Here is a 19,221-nt window from a genome sequence, read left to right on the forward strand (position 1 = left end):
GAAATTAGCCTCTCTCTCTCTTTTTTTAATTTTTTTCTCTCTCTCTTTTCTTTATGATTATTTATTTTGGAAAAGAGTGTGTGGGAGAGGGGCAGAGAGAGAATACCAAGCAGGTTCCTGCTGTCAGCACAGAGCAGGACTGGGGCGGGGCGGGGCGGGGCGGGGGGGGGGGGGCGCTCAATCTCGAGAACCATGAGATCATGACCTGAGCCGCAATCAAGAGTCAGGCACTTAACCGACTGAGCCACCTAGGCGCCCCTACCCTTTTTCTTAAACGGGGTTGCTTTATGGAGCAAGAGAGAATGTAGCAAGTGCGAAGCACGCAAGACGCAGGTGCTAGCGTGAGGTGTGAACCAAACACCTCAACCCACACCAGCTTCCCAGGATGAAAAAAAGTTGGCTCTTGTCCAAGCTTGACACCAAGTAAGAAAAGGTCTGAGAACTGGCCTCTCCCCTCCCTCTGCCGGTGGGTCTCTGGTCAGTTATTGCCGGAGGGGCCTCTGGGGCTCCTTGTCACTCACAGGCCCTCCGTCTCATCCACTTCCCACATGGAGGCCAGGAAGGGCCTGTTCATCTCCCCGGGAGGGAACCCTGATCCTCCAACAGTTTTCTTCTCCCTCCTCTGACCATTCTGGGCTCCAGGCATGAAAGCCTCCTCTCTCTAGTCTGGAAACGGGTAAATGATGTGAATTTATGAGCACATCAGCCCGAAGTGCCTAAGTCACAAGTGCACAAAAGGGCCGGGTAAATATTTAAAGATTAGAGCCAGCTGGGGAGAAACACAAAGGCCTGGGACAATGGGGGTCTCTCGGAATTCACTCTCCCTCAGCTGGGCCAGCCCGGTTCAGTGTTGATGCACTCACCGGAGTCCCAGCCTTTGTCCCCTGGAGGGCCCTCGGCTGCCAGGCCATTCGGAGTTCCAACACAGCTAAAGAGAGTTAAACAATCGCAGCCACTGCAACCCCATCTGGAGACAAATGGCTGAGTCATTTCAGTGCTTTTGCTGTGTCCCAATAGTTAATTACACGAAGCAATCACTTCATTCCCCTTTGAAATGCATCTGCAGAGACGGCCGGCTGGCGTATTTCTTCCCCGAAGTCACCTCGCGGGCGGTGGCCTCTGCGGCACTCCCCAGTAAACTAGCATTGCTTTCAATCCCTGGGTGCTGCCGGAGGGAAAGGGGCTCTCACCCAGGGCGGAGAGGTTACACAGGGCCATTGCCTGGGAGGGTCGGTAGACTATCTGGTGCGGCTCTTGTCCTGGGGCCTGCAAACCCCCTGCCTACCTCCTTTCCAGACCTTAGTTGCTCTGTAACAGTTTTTCTTTAGACAAAGTCGAGAAAACCAAAGGGGAAAGGGAGAACGAAGGCACAGTTCACTTTTTGCCTTCAATTCCCAAGCCTGAGGAAGCAGAGGACTGAGTGTTCCTTGAATCCCCCCGAGGTCTCCAGAACTACAGAAGGATTTTTTTTTTTTTCCCTTGAATGAGCAAAGGGCAACCTGGGTCTCCCCAGCGCTTTGCCGGAACTCGTGCTCCTTTCCAGGCCCCCTGGGGAGCCCAGATGCTAAAGATGGAAAGGGAGTCGGTGGCCTACATCCCAGTTTGCATAAGCCCGGCTTCTAAGATAGTCCACGTCCTTCCCAGCAGCCGAAGAGGCTTCGCCCTGCTTGCTCTTAGATAAGGGGGGGGGGGGGGAGGGTGTGCCGCCCCTCCCACCCCACCTCGGAAAACGCACCCGCCCAACCTTTACGCACACCTTCGGAGCGCCCCCCCCACCCCGCCTGCCTGTGAGTGTGCTGAGGGTGGTCTAGCTCAGGACTCACAGAGTGGGGGAGGAGGGGAACTGGGTCTTAGTGGGGACGTGGCCGCCCAGGAGCCCGAATTGCGCATAAAGTGGGGATTTCTCCGCGCGCGGGGAAAAAGGGAGGGTGGAATCCTCACCAGGATCTGTTTCAGCCCTGAGTCCTGCCCGACCCTCGCCCGACTTAAGGGCGGTTCTCGGCGGGCGAGCCGCGCTGGGAGTGGGGAAACCCGGAAAGCAGAGAGAAAATCAGCCTAGGCGGGGAGTCGCGGGGACGCCAGCCCGGGGACTTGTCCCGGGATGGGGGGGGGGTGCTAAATGGGGGCGCAGGGGGCGGTGCCGGGGTAGGGGTAGGGGGAAGCGAGGCGGAGGCCCATTAAGTGGGCGGAGGCAGAATTTGACGGATGCGAGTCCAGCCCAGGCCGCCCCACCAGGCTCGCCGCCCGCAGCCAAAGCAGAACATTGCGAATTAGCTCATTTTGCGGTCAATTTTCCACTGCTTAAGAACACACTAAGCCACCCACGTGAGCGGCCCCACCTAGCGCGACCGGGAGCCTTCCGCTCGGGCTCGAGAGGAGTGATGGCCCCAGGAGCTGCGGATGCTAGGGTGCGGGCAGGGGCGGGCCGCGGGCCCCTTTATGGCGGCCCTAACTCTGGAGAGGGGGCGGGCCGCGAGGGCTGCGCCGAGGGCCATTGGTTTGCTAATGCGCCCGAGTTGAAAGGCGCGGGCGGCGGTTTATGGGGAGGGATCATAATTAGAGGACAAATTGCCCCGCAGCCCGCGCGGCTGAGAGCGGGGGCGGGGGCGGAGGGCGACCGCCAGAGCGAGGCGCGCGCCCAGCTTCCGTGCAGATGTGCGGCCGCTGGAAGCCCGCGCGCAGCGGGGCGCCCGGAGTTTGGCCCCAAGGGGGCGGGCGCGGGCGGGCTTTGTGGGGCCGGCACAATGCCCTTAACACTCGGCTGCCCCCTTTGTGCCCGGCCCCGCCGCCCGCCTGCCCCGCGGCGCCTTTGTACCGAGCCGCCACCGCCCCAAGCCGGGGGAGCGCACGGAGGCCAGTGGGGCCCGCTCAGCCCCCGGTGTTTCAAAGCTGCCCGGCGCGTGCCAACGCTGGCCGACCAGCCTCGGCCCCGCCGCCCGCCCCGGGCCCGGCCCGGCCCGATCTGGCCCGGGGTCCTGCGGCCGGGGCGGAAGAGCACCTCGGAACCCCGGCCGACGCAGCCTGGGCCTTGAAAGGAGGGCGGAGCGCGATTCTCCACGCTGCTAGGCGCCTGAGAAGCCTCTGCCCCAGGCAGGGCCCATCAATACTCTGGGCAGGGGCGGGTGTGGGGGAAGAAGATAGCCCCTCTCCAGGGAGCCAGGGGGCCCATCCGGGACCCAACAATCTCCCCTCCGCCTCGCGCTGGGTCCCTCGCAAAGGCCGATTTGTTTATTCCTCTGCCGCAGGGCTCAACTGCAGAACTTTTGCGTCGAAGCTACTTCCTTGCCCTCGCGAGTAGCCGTGGGAGCCAGCATTGTTCGGAGCCCCATTTTATAAACCTTGAACCTGGGACCCTGCGAACCCAGGACAGGGAGGTAACTGGAGATGAATGAGTCCAGGGGCGTCATCCTGTCAGCCACAGCTACTGGAGTCCTGCTCCTGGGGCCCAACCCGGGACTGCAGCAGTCCTGCTGTAGGGCCTAACAGGTCCTGGGGTGGGTGTCTCTTCCACTGAGCTCCCTGGGTCTCCAACCACAGCCCGAATAATGAACAGTGTTTGGGGGTCCCAGACCTCCAAGAGCACAGAACGATGCTCTCGCCATATGACCAGTGATCTTTCTCACCCTCACCTTTCATTTGTTGGGAGCAAGAGAAGGCCGGTGGGAATAAACTCCCCGGCTGTGAGGGCAAGTGGCAGAGCCTGAGTTGTCTAGCCTGGAAACTCAGGACTGAAACTAGCCCAGCTGGAAGAGTGTGGGTTGGGGCCTAACAGGGCCAGAGGGCACTTGGGGTCAGGACACACACCTGAGCACAGGAATGCTCCCAGTCCAAGACCCCAGCTAGGAGGAGACTGGCTGTGGCCCCGAGGGCGGGCTGCACGCTTTAATGGGACACATGTCGCTGTGTGGCCCCCTCAAGCCCAGCCTGTGCCCGGCTTTGAGCAGACACAGGCAGAAAATCGCTGCATTGTCCCAACATTAGGACGACTAATGTGGCGTTGCCAGCGTGGCCAGAGCGTGAAACCCGCAGAAAGGCCTTGCTGGCGGGTCCTCCCTGCCTCCGCATCTTCATCAGACACACGGAGGCCTGGTGTGTTGTCATAGTCATTAGCGGGGCTCAGAACCAGCTGGACCCATGGACCTTCCTCAGTGGGTGCCCCCCAGAATGCTTGGAGGCAAGGGACGGCAAGCACTAGGTAAGTGGGACTAGTGAGGCTCGGTCCCTAGGGACACTAAACACTGGGACAGAACAGGGCACGGAGGGATGTGCATGGGCGGGGACCCCAGACTCGGGAAGTAGTGGGGGCGAAAGGGATATGGGAAAGACTGAGAAAGGGGAAGAGGAGGGCCCCTTGGAAGAAAGGAGGGTTCCTGGAGGTAAGGCTGAAGCCTGGGCTTTGAGAGGGGGTCGCACAGAGAGGTGGGGAATTTCCCAGTGCATCCCCCTCTCATCTCCTCCCCCTCGGGGTTCCTCGAGTCCAGGAGCGCCTCATTGACATGTAAACGAGGAGCGCCTATAAAGGCGGCACTGCCTCCCACAGGAGCAGATACGACAACATGGGCACTAAGCCTGGGACCCAGGGCAGCTCCAGTGGCCAAGCCGGCGGCTTCCGCAAGGTCTGGGGTCCTGAAGGGCTCAGGGTGTGGGCCTGCCAAGCCGGGGGTGCGGTGGGGCAAAGGGCAAGAGGACCCTGGCCCTGTCCTATAATGCCACCCCTCTACAGATCTCCAAGCCACTGATGGAGAAGAAGCGACGGGCACGCATCAATGTATCGCTGGAGCAGCTGAAGTCGTTGCTGGAAAAACACTACTCCCACCAGGTGAGACGTGGGGATGTGGTGAGGTGGGGGTGATACGATCCCCAACCCCATCCCTTCCAAGTCGGACTGTGCAGCTAAGAGCCCTTTCCACGGATCTGCAGATCCGGAAACGCAAGTTGGAGAAGGCGGATATACTGGAGCTGAGCGTCAAGTACATGAAAAGCCTTCAGAACTCGGCTCAAGGTGGGAGGGAGTCTGGAGGGGATAGGGCAAGGATCTGAGGGGGGGAGCACTTGTGGCGTCAGACCCGTGGATATCACAAGGCCAGATAAAGGAGGGATGGATGAGAAGAGAGCTCGGGGCAGTGGGCAGCTGGGTGAGGAGAGGGCCCCAGATTGCTGGAGGCAGGAGGCTGCGAAGACCCTGCAGGCTAGTGCAGTCGCAATCCGGGTGAGCGAGGGTCTGGACCCTGGGAAAGAAATTCAGGTTGCCTAGCCCCTCCCTTCCCTTCCCCGCCACATTTCTCCCCTCCTTTTCTCTCTCTACACCTCTCGTTTCCTCCTCCCCTCTCTTATTCTTCCCTCCCCTTCACATTTCTCCTGTCCGCTCCCCTCCCCCCAGGGCTCTGGCGGGTCCCCAGCGGAGCCGAGTTCCCTTCTGGCTTCCGCAGCTGTCTGCCGGGAGTTAGCCAGCTTCTGGTGCGCGGAGAGGACGGCGGCGGCGGCCTGCGCTGCCCCCTGGCGCTTGAGCGCGCAGGTGGCAGCACCATGGACAGCGCCAGCCCGAGCCCGGAGGCGCCCGCGCCGCTTGGCTCCTGCGTCCCTGCCATTTGGGCCCCTGCTCCAGCCATCGGCGCCTCGAGGTCCCAGCCACCCCGGCTCCTCTTCCCTGGAGGTCTCCCCGGCCCGTCCTCCAGCGTCCCGGGGCCGCAGCCGGCCCCTCGCCGCTGCGCCGAGAGCCCGGGGCCGGGTCTGGGGGTTTGGCGGCCCTGGTGAGTCCCGGCGCCGCCTCAGACTCAAGGGGGCCCCCTTCTGGCCCCGGGACGCAGAGACTGTTCAGAGCGCGCCTGCGTTGATGGCCGGGACCCCAGTCTTCCGTCTTGGTCCCGTGGCAGGGGTGGCTGGGAGGGTGCCGCGTGCCCGCGAACGCGAGGAAATACACGGAGCCTCGAGGGGGACCTGTGCCCCCCCCCCCCCCAGCCCCACCTACTCAAGCTGGACCCGCTCTCTCCTCGTCCCACCTTCTCGCGGGGCTGGGAGGGGATGTCCCAGGCTGCTCCTCTTTCCCAGGGCCCCCGGCCGGCAGCCCGCCCCCGCCCCCGCCCCGCAGCCTCGCCGCTGTGGGAAGGTCGCCGTCGGCAGCGGCGCAGAGCGGACCCCTCGCAGCGAGGAGAATCGCTGCCCCGCCCCGGCCCATTCAGCCAGCCGAGGACGCCCGGTTCCCACCGGCACAAAGCTCGCCGGGCCCCGCCCCGCCGGCGAGGGGCCCCCAGCCCACCCCCACCTTGGAGCTTCTCGGCTTCCACGGGTCCCCACCCCCTCCGCACGCAGCACAGCCCACCCGGCCGGCGCGCTCTCTGAGGCCCGCCCATCTCAGAAGACCTGCCCGGAGCTGCCCCAGCTCAGCAGCCCGCCCTGCCGCCAGATGCTCCGCCCACCGCTCGGGTCACCCCACACCCCGCAGCGCGCGGCTCCTGAGGGTTCCGGCCGCCGGACTTGTTGCCGCCACAGAACCCGCGACCCTCGACAGCCCTCCGAGCGCTCTGCGCCTGTTTATTCTTCCGAAAACGAGGTCATTGCTGAGCTCCGACCCTAGCCCGGGGTCCCGGTGTTCGAGGGGCAGCCTGGGGCTGGGGGATGAGAATCCTGCGCCAAGCCCTGGGAGGGATCCTGGCATTTCCAGCTTGAAATTCAGAATACAGACAGTGGCGAACCTGTGAGATGGGTACAAAGAGACCACGGAAGTCCAAATTTCTCCCACGATGCCTACTGGGGTGCATCTTTTGAACTACAAATACTGACTTTCTATAAAACATTTCCCATTTAGGGATACCCCTGCTTTGCTTATGTGTGCTAAGCCCGTTCTGGTTAGAGTGCGGGGAGAGAGCGGCCCGGCTCCCCCACTCCGCCCATCAGTCTCTCTGGAGCGCAGGCGGGGAGGGGGTCTCGGCTATGGCGGTCGGGGGGGGGGGGGCGGCGGCCCCTGGGGTCTCGGCCTCCTGCTGCGTTGGGGGCGAGTCGGGGACAGGAGCAGCCGCACTAATCCCTCTGCCAGCCACTAGGTGGCGACCTTATACCGCGGACCCAGGGAGCGGCCTCCAAACTCGTACCCGGGCTGGAGCGGGTCACCACCAGGCACGATAGGTCTGGCGCCCCCAGGCCCTGCCCTTCTTGCTCTCCCGAACCGACCTCACAGAGGCTAAACGTCCCTGAAGCCACTCCTGGCGTGGAGGCTGCCAACTGCGCTCATAGTGCTTCTCCTGCTATTAGCGCTGTGGTGCCCACCCCACTGCTCTGTCCTGCCGCTGGTCCAGGCCATCCTGGCTCCCTGGGTGGGGCTGCAACGCTGGCATAGAAAAGGGGCACTGGCCCAAAGGATGGCGCACTAGGAGGACTTCTGGACCCAGAGGGAGAGACACTTGGGGACAGCTGGCTAGCAGTGCTGCTCTATTCTGGAAAGGTGTTTCCATGAAACCACCCTAGGAATGCCAGGTGCAAATCATAGGAAGTTTTTATTGTATTCTGTACAGAAGAGAAATGCTCAGTCGTCAAAAAACTACAAACAGAATCCTGGCTCCGGGTGGGTGGTGGTATAAGGACAGAGCTCCCTCCCCTGTGAGCCTGGGGCCAAGCTGCTTCTCAACGCAGCAAATAGGCCTGGCGGCAGCACAAAGTGTGAGGGGGAGACCCAGGCCCCAGGGTCCTCCGTCTGGGGTCCTCCCTCCTTTTTATTTTTGTAAAAACCATGACTGGAGGGATTTGGGGGTATCATGTCTCCCTGCAAGTATTGCCATTGGATATGAAATACAGAGTAAAAACCCAATGTGACAAGTGGGCCGGCCTGAGCAAGGGGTGGGGTGGGGGGATGACACAGTGGCTAGCTGACGATCTCTGCCCCCACTGGACATGTGGGTCCTTGAAGGCACAGCAGCATTGGCCAGAGGTGGCCCCTCCCATGGCTGGGGCTCTACTGTGGTTTTCTGTCCTGCTCACCTGTGGCCGGCTCCTCCCTGCCCAGTTACCCCACAGCCTAGGACCAGTGGCCTCCAAAGCATAGATGGAGCCAGGTAGCCCCCTATCCTCGCCCCTCCCAGGGCCTCCTCTGGGGCCAAGACCTTGTCAGAGGGGTGAGGAAATGGGCGTGACCACCAGAGGGTCCGGGGCAGCGTTGCAATCCCAGGTGACAGAGCAGGAGGGAACACAGGGCCCACAGGCTCTGTGCTGGCCCTGGAATCTGCTGGGGGAGGGGCTGGGGCTGGGGCTGAGGTGCAGGGGCCATTGTGTGGAGGCAGGGGCCAGGATGACACAGCCTCTGCATTTGCCCTTGTCCTTTCAGCTCAAGGTCACAGCTGTTCCTGGGCTTCTCCTTAGCCTGAGCCTAGGGTCTTTCTCCAAAGAATACCCAGCAGGCCCTTCCCCAAGACCCATGGCAAAGCCAAGAGCCCTGTCCATGGGTGAGGGAGGGCCCTAAGGCCCACAACCTGGGAGGACTCTGAGCCAGGATTCCTTCCCTGGGGCACCAGGATAAGGAAGCCCCTTTTCCCTTTCTTCAGTTCTTTCCCATCACGGACCCATGACTTTCATGATGGCAGGGTGATGAGGGTGGGGGGACACTAACATGGTCAAGGTGGGTGGTGGAGGAAAAGTGCCGTGCTTTAGCTGGGGTGTGTCCCTGGGGGGCCAGGGGCACTGAGAGTGGGAGGCCTCAGGTGCAGAGGCCACACCGGGCCACACACTGAAGACTGACGCCCCGCAAAGGGCCCACAGAGGGCCCTAGATGCTCTCACACCCTGTCCATTGAGGAGCCAGTGCACAGGGACCAGGAGACTTCTCCCAACAGTCCTGAGAGTTAACATGGTCACCTGCTCAAAACAGATGGGGAAACCGAGGCAGAACTGGTCAGCAGGAACACCTGCTCAGAGAGCTTGTTTGGGCTTTGAAGACCCCTGTGCTTAGAGACCCTCTGTACCCTGCCCCCCACGGGGGTGAGACAGTTACAGTGCAAAGTGGAAAGTAGGGTGTAGCCCGGTGGCTCCTGCAGGGCTGGGCTTTGCTCCGTCTAGTGGTGGCCCTGTCCCTGGGCTCCCGGCCGCCACCCCCATCCCCCCAACCCAGCTGCCCCAGGGCTGCGCGAGGTGCATCAGGGCCTTTACCCAAGCCAGGCTCGCTCTGCCCTGAGATGCGGTACCCAGCAGCTGGTCCGTGCCCGGCGGTCGTCCAGGGCAGCCGCCGTCACTCCAGGAAATGCCCGCGGCTCAGTCACGCAGGGAGAGCTGGCCCACGGCCAGGCGTCACGCAGGGAGAGCTGGCCACGCGGCCAGCCCCGCGTGGCGCTGCCCGGAGCCCGGCCTAGGTCAGCGCGGCATCTTTGGTGCTTTGGTCCCTGCGGGCGGCCCGGCCCGCCGGGCGCGCGTGGGGAGGCGCCAGTAGGCCCTAGGACGCGGAGCCCAGCGAGTCCGAGTGCAGCGTGACGTAACCCGAGGACTCGGAGGGCGAGCTCAGGAAGCTGCTGGTGCTGCCGCCGCCGCCGCCGTCCCCCGCCGCGCGCAGGCCCCCGGGCTCGCCCCACGACGCGCTCAGGCCGGTCCGCAGGGGCCCCGCGCGCGCGTGCACGGCCGGGCGCGGCCCGGGGCTCCGCTGCGCGCCGCCGCCGCCAGGGGGCGCCGCGTCTTCGCCGGGCTGGGCGCCGTCCAGGAGGGGCCCCTGCGGGGCGGGCGGGCGGCGCAGGGCCTGCGGCTCGCTCTCGAAGGCGGTCAGCGCGAAGGCGTCGGGCAGCAGCGAGGCCGAGGCGGAGCGGGCGCCGGGCCCGGGGCGGAGGCGAGGGCTGCCGGGGGGCGAGTCGCGGGCGCGGCGCGGGCCGCCGTCGGGGGCGGGGGGGCGCAGCGACAGCAGGCTCTCGGCCGAGCGGCGGCGCGGGCGGAACGGGGGCGCGTCCTCCGCGAAGGCCAGCATGCTGCCGCGGCGCCGGTCAGACCCAGAGGGCAGCACCAGGGCGGCCAGGTCCTCGCCCGAGCCCCAGCGCGGCAGGAAGGCGGGCAGCGGGACGGCGGCCCACACTTCGGCGTCGTCGTGGGAGAAGCGTCGCGTGGGCGGGACCTGTCAGGACGGGCGGGGTTAACCCGGGCTGCCCTCCTGGAAAACGGGGACCGACGCGCGGCTCAGAGAGGAAAGGCCTTGGGGAGATCACGATACTTCCCCCCCTCCACACACCCGCATTTTGGGGGTCTTGGGCCCTGCCCGGTGCCCTACCTGCAGGTACTGTGTCTTGTCCTCCTGCAAGGGCCGCAGCGGGTAGAACTGGGGCAGGCCCCCCTCCAGGGCAGAGAGCTCATACTTAGCCATCCTGTCCAGGGCCACAAAGTCACCTCCATAGCTGTAGTCGAGAGAGTGCTCCAGCACCAGGTCCGGGGGGATGCCACCCTCCAGGCTGGTATCTGCAGGGTGGGGCAAAAGCTTAGGGGCCATGGAAACCTGGGGGCATCGGAGAGTGAGTTCCAGGGACCCTCAGGCACACTCAGACACACACACACACACACACACACACACACACACACACACAGGGCAGAGTCCTGAGTTCAAATCCTGGCTCTGCCACCTTTTGGCTGTGGGGCTGGGGGACCCACCTGAGAGGAGAACACCCCAGGAGACACTTAGGTCCCTTAGGGGTTCAAGGCCATTTGAGCAAGGGGTCCTCTCGGTGCCATGGGGTGGTCACCTGACAGCTGTCACCCCGCTGACCTCGCCCAGGCCCCCTTCTCCCTGGGGCCTCTCCCAGGTCATCCTCACCATCGTCCGAGTCCTCGTCGTTAGCCATGAGGGCCACGCACTTTTCCCAGACGGCCTTGAGGTCGGCGCGGTAACGGTCGCAGGCCCAGAGGAACGCGGGCAGCAGGAGCGCCTGGGCCACGGAGCACCACAGCACACACAGCGCCATCCAGGGCGCCGAGGCGTCCGCCCGAAGGCTGCTGAAGCTCACCACCTGTGGGCACACGGCTCGGCCTGGCACCTGGCAGGACCCCCCTCCCCCCTCGCCCCTCACTTCTCCCACGTGCGGGAGCAAGAGGCAGCAGACGCAGCTATAGGCTCTTGGGCCGGAAGGAGCCAGAGTGTGAGGGTAGAAGTCCGTGTCCGGCAAGAGCCGCTGGCTGCCCAGATGCACGGCCAGAACCCACCGAGTGCACAGATGGTCCTTCACGTGACGCCGGGCAGCACGGGGCGGGCCTTGCCTCACGTCGGCCTCATGACTGCCCAACGAGAGAGGTGGGGGTGTGCTTTACCAATCCCTTTTTGGGAAGAGGAAACCGAGGTTTGGAGAACCAGGTCCCAAGCTTCCCAGTTCAGGGACTTTTGCCATCCTCACTCCTCCGCGGCCGGTGGCCTCCTCGCTCTTCCCCTGCATGGTGGTGGATGCAGGGAACTCTCCCCCCAGGAGAGTTCCTTCCCCCACCCAGAGTGACATTTAATTAGTCCCCCATCAGAGCAGAGCGGGTATGATAACACTCATCACACTGGTTCCACTATGCGAGCTGTGTGACCCTCGGAAGGGTGCTGAACCTCTCTGGGGCTCAGTTTCTTCATCTATGAAATGGGCCAAGAACACCCCACAGTGTGAAGTAAAGATCTCAGACACCATCCCAGGCCTGCAGTGTGGAGTGAGCTCCATAAACAGCACCCCTTTCCATGCCCTGAAGGGAAGGTGGGGGGATGCTCTTCCTCCACTGCTGTCCCCTTGTGGCTCTGCAATTCTACACATGCTCCTTCTCTCCATCAGCACGGACTGGAGACGTAGGGCCCCACTGCACACAGGAGAACCCAGCCCCTGGGGGAGGGGGTAGCGGGCCCACTGAGGGTGGGCCCACAGGTTACCTGGGACTGCATCCTGAGTTTGTCCCCTATGAGGCTGCCACCCCACTTGTCACCTTCTGGAGCTAGTGTCCTGCCATGACTCCAGGGACACAGCCCTGCCTAGCTGCTTGGACAAAGTCTCGGGCTGGTCCTTGCCCCTAGACCCCTTCCTGTCCCACTCCAGACCCTTCAGGGGGCTGGGCTGGAGCCCTGTGGGTGCGAGGCCATGGCTGTTGAATCCAGACTTTATTCTTGGGGTCAGGTGGTCATGTTACTCCACGCTCTACATCCTCTGCTTGAATGGGCCTCACTCTGGTAAGAAATGTGCCTACAGTGTGCCAGAAAGATCCTGGGGTCTGCAGTCATCTGACTTGGGCTCAAGTCCTAATACAGCTGCCTTAACTTTAGGTGGGTCATTTCACCTCTCTGAACCTCAGTTTCCAAATCTGCAAAATGGGATGATGATGATGATGATGATAATGCCTCCCCCCACCCCCCCACCCCCCCCCCCCCCGCCACGGATTGGGTGGGAGGATTCAACCACCTGACGCCTGGGGCGTGCCTGACCCCAGGGCTGTCCCAGAGCCCAAGTCCCCCTGACAGGCTCCCGCCAGCTGACAGTCTCACCCACCAGCACGGGGAAGCCCATGAGGCAGTCGTAGATGATGACGATGGTGGCCACCAGGCCCGTGATCTGCAGCGAGGTTTTGGCGGGCTCAGAGCCGTCGATGGAGGAGCGGCGCTTGCCCTGGGCGTCCTCCACCACGATGGTGGGCACGGTGAAGGCGCGGCGGCCGGCCCGCGGCCCCACCTGCACAGCCAGTGTCTGGAAGAGGGCGATGGCTGTGCAGACCACACCCATGGCCACGCTGCCGCCCACCAAGAGCAGGAAACAGACGCCGAAGCCCAGGCCGATCTCTGCCACGATGAAGCGGCAGCCGTGGGTGTAGAAGCGCTCAGCCGTGTCGTGCCAGCCGACGGCAGGCAGGGCTGACAGGATGAAGGACACCATCCAGATGCCCATGACCGTGTGCACTGCCTGTTTCTTGGCGTTGCTCAGCCTGACACAGAGTAGGGACAGGAGCGAGGTGTCACTCACCGGGTCCTCCCGGAGCCCCGACCGCAGAGGATCCCCAACCACCCCGGCCCCCCCAGCACGTCACAGTCATGACAGTCGGCAAAGTGGGGCCCTGTCCCTTGCACGGGGGATCCTCGTGTGTTGTCACACGTCCCCCCACCAAGCATTTCTGTACTGGATACCGTGTACCCCCAGGCACAGCTACACGTGCATGCCAGCCGGGGCCCAGAACAGCCCCTCCGGAGCCTCCCTGTCTGCCCCCAGCGCAACACAGGTGTGGCACCACAGCTGGGGGGGGGGGGGGGTCGTCAGCACCCTGGGGCCGTTTGTGGGTATAGATGCCCCTCGGGCCTCTATGCACTGCCCACAAGCCCCCCTCTATCACCGCCAGGTCCGGAAGTGCACACGTGCACACGCCCGAGAGCTCACCGGTAGTTGACCGGCCAGCGGACCATCCACATGCGGTGGTAGGAGAGGGAGGTGACGGAGAAGCAGGTGGCCAGGGTGAGGGTGTAGAAGGTGGAGACAAAGACCTTGCAGAGGCCCTCGTTCCACTCATAGTCGGGGCGCTGCCGCCGCAGCTGCACCACGGCGTACGTGGTGATGGGCACCGCGACGTTGAGCATGTGGGTGGCCGCGAGCGTACACAGCAGAAACTCCAGCGGCTTCCACTTCTTCTGTTTGGCACCCACACTCAGGATGCCCCAGGCATTGGCCAGCAGGGAGAGGCCTCCGCATGCCAGCCAGCCCACCGCACTGCCAGGCAGCCGCCGCTCATCACTCATGGTGCAGACGGGCGCCGGCCGGCGGCTGAGACATCCTCCTCGGGGCCAGGCCTCAGCTGGGAGCAGCGGCCCTCACACGTGGTGGCTCGGAGACACCAGGGACCGCGAGCATCTGCAGTGGGGGAGAAGCCGATGAGTGCGCGGGGACTGTCCCTCTGGCTCCTTAGAGTGGGGGATGGAGGGGTCTCCTGATGCACCATTACCTGTACGGTCCTGGCTTGAGCTGGGCTGCTTTGCCTCTTCTCTACTCCGAGGCCTCCAGCCCATGTCCCTGGCACCCAGGGGACATGGCCAGGGGTGCCCAATAAAGTGCAAACACCCTCCCTTCCACCTGCCCCTGGCCAAGGTCTGGGTCTGGGTTTGCTTCCAGGACAGCTGCGTTCATCCCGGCTGGGCGCTCTTGTCCCCTGGTGCCCTGGCCCTGCCCAGGAACCAGCACTCACCATAAATTATCCCCAACCCTCACACAGCCCGCACGATGCCTCCCTGGCGCACATCAGGGGCCCTTATCTTAATCAGTCCCGCTTCGTTTGGCCAAATGAGGGCATGCCTTAGAGGGTGAGCCCCCTGAAGGTCCCTGCGCAGCAGGGGTGATCTGGCGACCACTTCCATGGCCAGCTTGGGAACGGGCAGCCTGCTTTGCCCGGGTCAGCCCCCCGCACTACCGCAGGCCAGGGGTGCAAACTAAGCTCCAGCCTACCAGCTGTGTGGCTTGAGCAAGGCTCCTGCCCCCATGTCCTCTGGAACGGGGCGATGATGATTCCTCCAGGGTGAGGCTGGGGCGGACAGCCGCCGCATCTCTAAAGCCCTGGGCCGGGTCTCACACCCAGTGGGCGCTCTGGGTGGTGGTCACATTCATGCTCTGGGGGCAGGTCTTGCACACGGTGGTGCTCTGGGGAGGCGATCAGTATTATGCTATGGATGCCTCAGACAGCATGGGTCTGTAGACAGCCCAGGGACCAGACCTTGACCCCAACGAGGAACGGCTGACAGCCGACAGCCACGAGCCAGGGACACAGGAAGTTGGGCAGAACGCACATGTTGGAGAGGCTCTCCATCCTGCCAGGCGGCCAGGCAGAGTCTCTCCCTCCTCCTTCCAAGCCTGGCAGCCCTAAGCTACTTCTTCGAGTGGAGCACTGGCTGGTCCCTCTGATAGGAGGCCGGGACAACAGGACAATGTGGCCATAGCCTGGAGCAGGCAACATGAGAAGTACAATGCTAGGTGAAAGCCTACTGTGTCCTCTGCCTATACTTGGCCCTTCTTACTCAAGCGCCTGTTTAATCTTACCGGTTGCAATTCTCTTGCCCCCAGCACTTTTGAGCAGCTGCTGTACCAGACACAGCCATGCCATCCCCCGGGGACTGTTTCCAGCTTGGGATGGGCAGGACACTGCAGGCCCCTGGCCCTCAGGGCAGGGTAGGCAATACCACTCGGCCCTTTCCTGTCTTGTCCGGGGTTCTTTTGGTCTATCTGTGGCCTGAGCCCCCTGGACACTGAGGGACCTCTGAGGGATGCATCTTATCCGCCCCTGCTGTGGGCCCGCCCAGACCCGTGACCCAGGGGAGGAGACTGTCCTCGACCATACCAGTGCTCCTAAAGGCCTCCTACGGGGTTGGGGAAGTTCTGGGGCCAGGGAAATTCCCTCCCAAACATCAGGCTTCTGCGTACAGAGCTTCCTCCTCTTCCCCACCCCAGACCCAGTGTGGGAGACGGGGTGGCCCCGTCGGACCCCCGACCAGCCAGCCATTCCAGTGTCCAGCAAAGCTCTTTGATATCAGCATGCATGAGGCCACATGGGGTGGGGTAAACAGCTGCTAGACTCTGCCTCTAGCTCTCCAGCCAATTACTTGACTCAGTTGAGCCTCATTTTTCTCATCTGTAAGCTGGACACGACAGTATCTACCTCGGACAGTAGACACATTATGCCAAGGAATGCAGCCAAGCACACAGTAAGCATTCGATAAATGCTTGCCAGGTAGAAGTCCGTACCACAGCCCTCTTCGCTCACTGAGCTCGGCTGTCCCTTAAGGGCCAAGACCCTGAGCTTGGAGGTGGGGGTAAGCCTCAGACCTTTGTGGGCAGACACAGTCACCCCAACCGGAACCTGGGACAGCCCGGCTTTGGGGTGAGGAGGGCACAGGGTGTACCGAGGGGTCTAGAGCAGGCAGGGTGTGGGCGCCGCTGGGGGGCCAGAGACCACAGACAACCAGTGATCTTTACATTGTCAAGTAGGAAGCTGGATTCAGCATGTACCTGGTGGGCCAGCATCTATTTCCACCCACATTGGGTCTCCCTGGCTGTCATATTGGGAGGCCTTCCCTCAGATGCCCACAGGCTCTGTCCGACCCCTGTAACCCTGGGCCCTGTGGATCACTGGGCAGGGTGGTGGGGAAGGTGCCACAGGTTGGCTCAACCTTTCACGGTGCCAGGCCTTCCCCTTGTCTGGCCTAACCGTCTCTCACTGCAGGGAAAGGCTCTAGTTCCGTGGGCAGAACGTGCCTTGCCTGGAGAGGGAGGAAGCATCTTCCCGCGAACAGGCACACTCCTGGTTAGCACCCCCAGAGAGTTTGCGTAATAAATACCAACAGCATCCCCGTTTTAAAGGTAGTCAAACAAAGACAGGGGTTAAAACATTAGCCCCAAGCTATCATGTGCGTGAATCAGGACCCAACCTCCCCCCCGCCCCCCCCCGCCCTTGGCTGGCAGCTAAATCCTGGCCTCTCAAACCCCCAAGCCCAAACCCAAACCTGAACCCTAGCAGAAACAGGCATTTTTGGTCCTTGAAAAGAGGCTGCCTTTCAACCCTCTGTCCCTGCAGGATGGGTCCTACTCTTCCCACACTGCAGATGGGAACACTGAGGCTCAGAAGCCGGAGCAACACAGGGAGGAAGTATGAGGGCTGGGTTTGCAGCCCAGGATTCCTGACAGTGGTGGTCCTGGGGACAGGGGAGAAATGTCACTGGGGTGAAGGTGGGGAGTGCATTTCCAAGGTCTCCAAATTCACAGTGAGAGGGGGCTTAACAGTGTACGAACTGGGAGACCCCTTCCTCCAGGCTGATGACCAAAGACCTACTGATCACACGCCTGCTGTTCATTCTTCACAGGGAGCAGCGGACACTGAGGGCCAGACCCCAGGCTGGGCTCCAGCTAGTGCGGTCCGCACCCAGGTGTCGCCGCCCCCTGCTGGGAAGTTTCTTCCGAGACACACTCAGAGCGTCCCCCCAGCATTTCAGGTTGGGGCTTCCTGCCTCCCTCAGATCCTGGAACCCCTCCTTCCTCCCTTCCCCCCACAGCACGTCGCAGGTGTGACCCGCCCGGGTCGCCGCCGGCCCAGAAGACTCCCTCCGCAGGGTCTGCGGGCGGGGCCCCGGCGTGACGTCACGGTCCCGGGCCAATGAAGCCTCGTGGCCCCAGGGCTCTATTGCGCAACAAAGAGAACCCAGAACTTGAAAGGATTCCCCGGGCTCCCGCTGCACCCGCCCGGCTCGCGCGGGCCTCAGCCCCGCCCGCGCTGCCGCCCAACTGCCCGCGACACCCGGCCCCGCTGCCGCCCAGGGCGGGGCTCTCAGCGCGGAGCCTCCGCATCTCCGGCACGCCCCCCCCCCCGCCCGCCCCCCAACCCAGCGAGCGGTTCCTGCCTCTCGGCGCTTCGATACTCCCGCCCGGCCCGGCGCGCCCCAGCCTGCCGGTCCCAAGCGGAACCCCCGGCCCTACCCAAGCCCGAGGGCGCGTCCGAGCTACGGCCCGGGAACCAGCCGTCCCCACGGATTACGCTGGGCAGGGGTGGGCCCAGTACCCCTAGACTGGCCATCACCGCTCCCAGCAAGCGGCTGGCGCCGGGAGGCGGGGAGAGGGGGGGCGGGGAGGCGGGACGAAGGAAGAAGCGGCCCGTGGGAAGTTACCCCGAAGGTCCCCAAGTTGGGGGGGCGGTGCATGGCCCTCAGCGATGCCCGCCGCCCCGCGGACAGACCGTGAGACCAACGGACATCAGGCAGACCCTCCCCGCCCAGAGCTCTCCCGCCGGGGGGGCCTCATGCCCAGGGTCCTCCCACCCGGCCGTCCCCGGGCCCGGCGGCGGCGCTCACCCTGCGTTCGGGCGACCGGGGCTCCTGCTCGCTGCTCCCGCCTCCGGCTCTGGCTGAGGCTCACGCGCTCCCGGGCCGAGCGCGGGCCGCCGGGGGCCGCGGGGGTGGCTGGCGGCGGAGCGGCCCGCGGGCCGGGGCATCCTGGCGGCGCCGCCCGGGGCCCGCGCGTTCCGCTCGGCCCGCCGCCCCTCCCTCCCCTCCCGCCGCCGCCACCGCCACCGCCGCCGCCGCCGCCGCCGCGCTCGGCTCCCGCCGCTCGGCTGGCAGAGCTCGGGCGGCCGGGGGCGGGGGGCGGAGCAGGGCGCATGCCTCCGCGCCGCCCCTCGGACCGCCCCGCCCCCGGAGGCGCGGCCCACCGCCGCGTCCGTCGGTCTGCGCATCTGTGGGTCCTTGGTTTCCCTCCAGCCCTGCACCCCGCCTCTGCCGCGGCGGGCGCCAAAGCCCCTCGGGAGGGCGACGCCTCTTGGGACGTCTGCGCTACGCAGCGGCTTCTCGCTGCCGTCTCGGGTCGTTCCACTGGCCCGATTCGGCCTCCGGGGAGAGGAAAGGCCTGGAGCTCTGGGGGGTGGCGGGCCCAGGGGGCCTAGGACTGGAACGGACAGTGAGAACCTACGGCCGGTCGTGGAGCTCAGGGAGGCCTTCCCGGAGGAAGCCACATCTACGGTCAACAATAAGGGTGGGGCTGGAGGGGACCTGGGGCGCCTGAGGACTAGCGACTTCCAGGAACTGGGGAGTCGGTCAGGATCAGGGGCTGGGGTAGGGAGAGGCGAGGTCGGGCCAACTAAGGATTCAAACTTCTCCTGGGTTCTGGGGAGGTCCACCGTGGGATGGTGAATGGACCACGGGTCTGCCAGGTTGTTGCCCTTCACCCCATGGGCTCAGGAATGTTCTCTCAAACTGGAGGACGTGGCGGCTGGGAGAGGCCAGGCCTGCAACTCAGCACTCCTGGTCCCCGCCTCAGGAGCTCCCCGCCGCCACCCCCCCCCCCCACCTTAGCATTTCTAGCGGGGGGCACAGGCATCCAGAAGGAATCCTATTAGTCTCCTTGATGGGGGCCTCTGGAGACTCCTGGAGTCTTGGTCTCCCATCCCTACAGAGGACCCTGCCTGTCTCTTCAAGGACACCCATGACCACACACACACACCCTTGGGCACAAGGCCTCCAAGTCATTCTGGGCTGCTTGGCACGTCACTGTCCTTCCCATGCACCTGGGAAGCATCCAAGAGTGTGCAGCCCAGTGTCTGGAGGAAGGGGGCACCTGTCCAGATAGAACCGGGCCCAACCAAATGCAGCCAGGGCTGCCCACACCACTCTCTAGCTGGCTCCCGCACCGCCTGCCCCTACACCACCTCTATATCCCAGGAGCAGCTGGGGAGTTAGGGACAGCTGTTAGGAGACCCAGGGCAGGCCGTAGGGTCAGTGCTCTGTGACAAAAATAAAGGTGTTTGT

At 63.9% G+C, this 19,221-nt stretch overlaps 2 protein-coding genes across 3 annotated transcripts; one reads left to right on the forward strand and one right to left on the reverse strand.

Annotated features, from left to right (window-relative positions):
- Positions 1-4,723: 4,723 nt before the first annotated feature.
- On the forward strand, positions 4,724-6,208 carry HES3 (hes family bHLH transcription factor 3). Its single transcript, XM_027060589.2, has 3 exons — positions 4,724-4,819; positions 4,921-5,002; positions 5,381-6,208. The coding sequence occupies exons 1-3, from the start codon at positions 4,739-4,741 to the stop codon at positions 5,752-5,754; spliced, it is 537 nt and encodes a 178-aa protein (XP_026916390.1). The 5' UTR covers positions 4,724-4,738; the 3' UTR covers positions 5,755-6,208.
- A 3,090-nt stretch (positions 6,209-9,298) lies between these two features.
- GPR153 (G protein-coupled receptor 153) lies at positions 9,299-18,004 on the reverse strand. 2 transcript variants are annotated; one of them, XM_027053071.2, is made up of 6 exons: positions 17,773-18,004; positions 13,331-13,798; positions 12,455-12,884; positions 10,765-10,957; positions 10,228-10,412; positions 9,299-10,074 (listed from the first exon to the last, which is right to left on the reverse strand). In XM_027053071.2, the coding sequence occupies exons 2-6, from the start codon at positions 13,684-13,686 to the stop codon at positions 9,412-9,414; spliced, it is 1,827 nt and encodes a 608-aa protein (XP_026908872.2). In that variant the 5' UTR covers positions 13,687-13,798; positions 17,773-18,004; the 3' UTR covers positions 9,299-9,411. The 2 variants fall into 2 exon arrangements, with proteins under 2 accessions (XP_026908872.2, XP_053062187.1); XM_053206212.1 differs by lacking the exon at positions 17,773-18,004 and adding an exon at positions 13,890-14,166.
- Positions 18,005-19,221: the final 1,217 nt, after the last annotated feature.

The sequence above is a fragment of the Acinonyx jubatus genome, chromosome C1 (genome assembly GCF_027475565.1).
Source record: "Acinonyx jubatus isolate Ajub_Pintada_27869175 chromosome C1, VMU_Ajub_asm_v1.0, whole genome shotgun sequence".
NCBI lineage: Eukaryota > Metazoa > Chordata > Mammalia > Carnivora > Felidae > Acinonyx > Acinonyx jubatus.

Coding starts and splice junctions, on each gene's coding strand:
- GPR153 (XM_027053071.2), bottom strand. CDS start 13,686: ATGAGTGATGAGCGGCGGCTGCCTGGCAGTGCGGTGGGCTGGCTGGCA. Junction 10,413..10,764: donor CGACGAGGACTCGGACGATG/GTGAGGATGACC, acceptor CCCACCCTGCAG/ATACCAGCCTGGAGGGTGGC. Junction 10,075..10,227: donor ACAAGACACAGTACCTGCAG/GTAGGGCACCGG, acceptor CCGTCCTGACAG/GTCCCGCCCACGCGACGCTT.
- HES3 (XM_027060589.2), top strand. CDS start 4,739: ATGGAGAAGAAGCGACGGGCACGCATCAATGTATCGCTGGAGCAGCTG. Junction 4,820..4,920: donor AAAAACACTACTCCCACCAG/GTGAGACGTGGG, acceptor ACGGATCTGCAG/ATCCGGAAACGCAAGTTGGA. Junction 5,003..5,380: donor CCTTCAGAACTCGGCTCAAG/GTGGGAGGGAGT, acceptor CCCTCCCCCCAG/GGCTCTGGCGGGTCCCCAGC.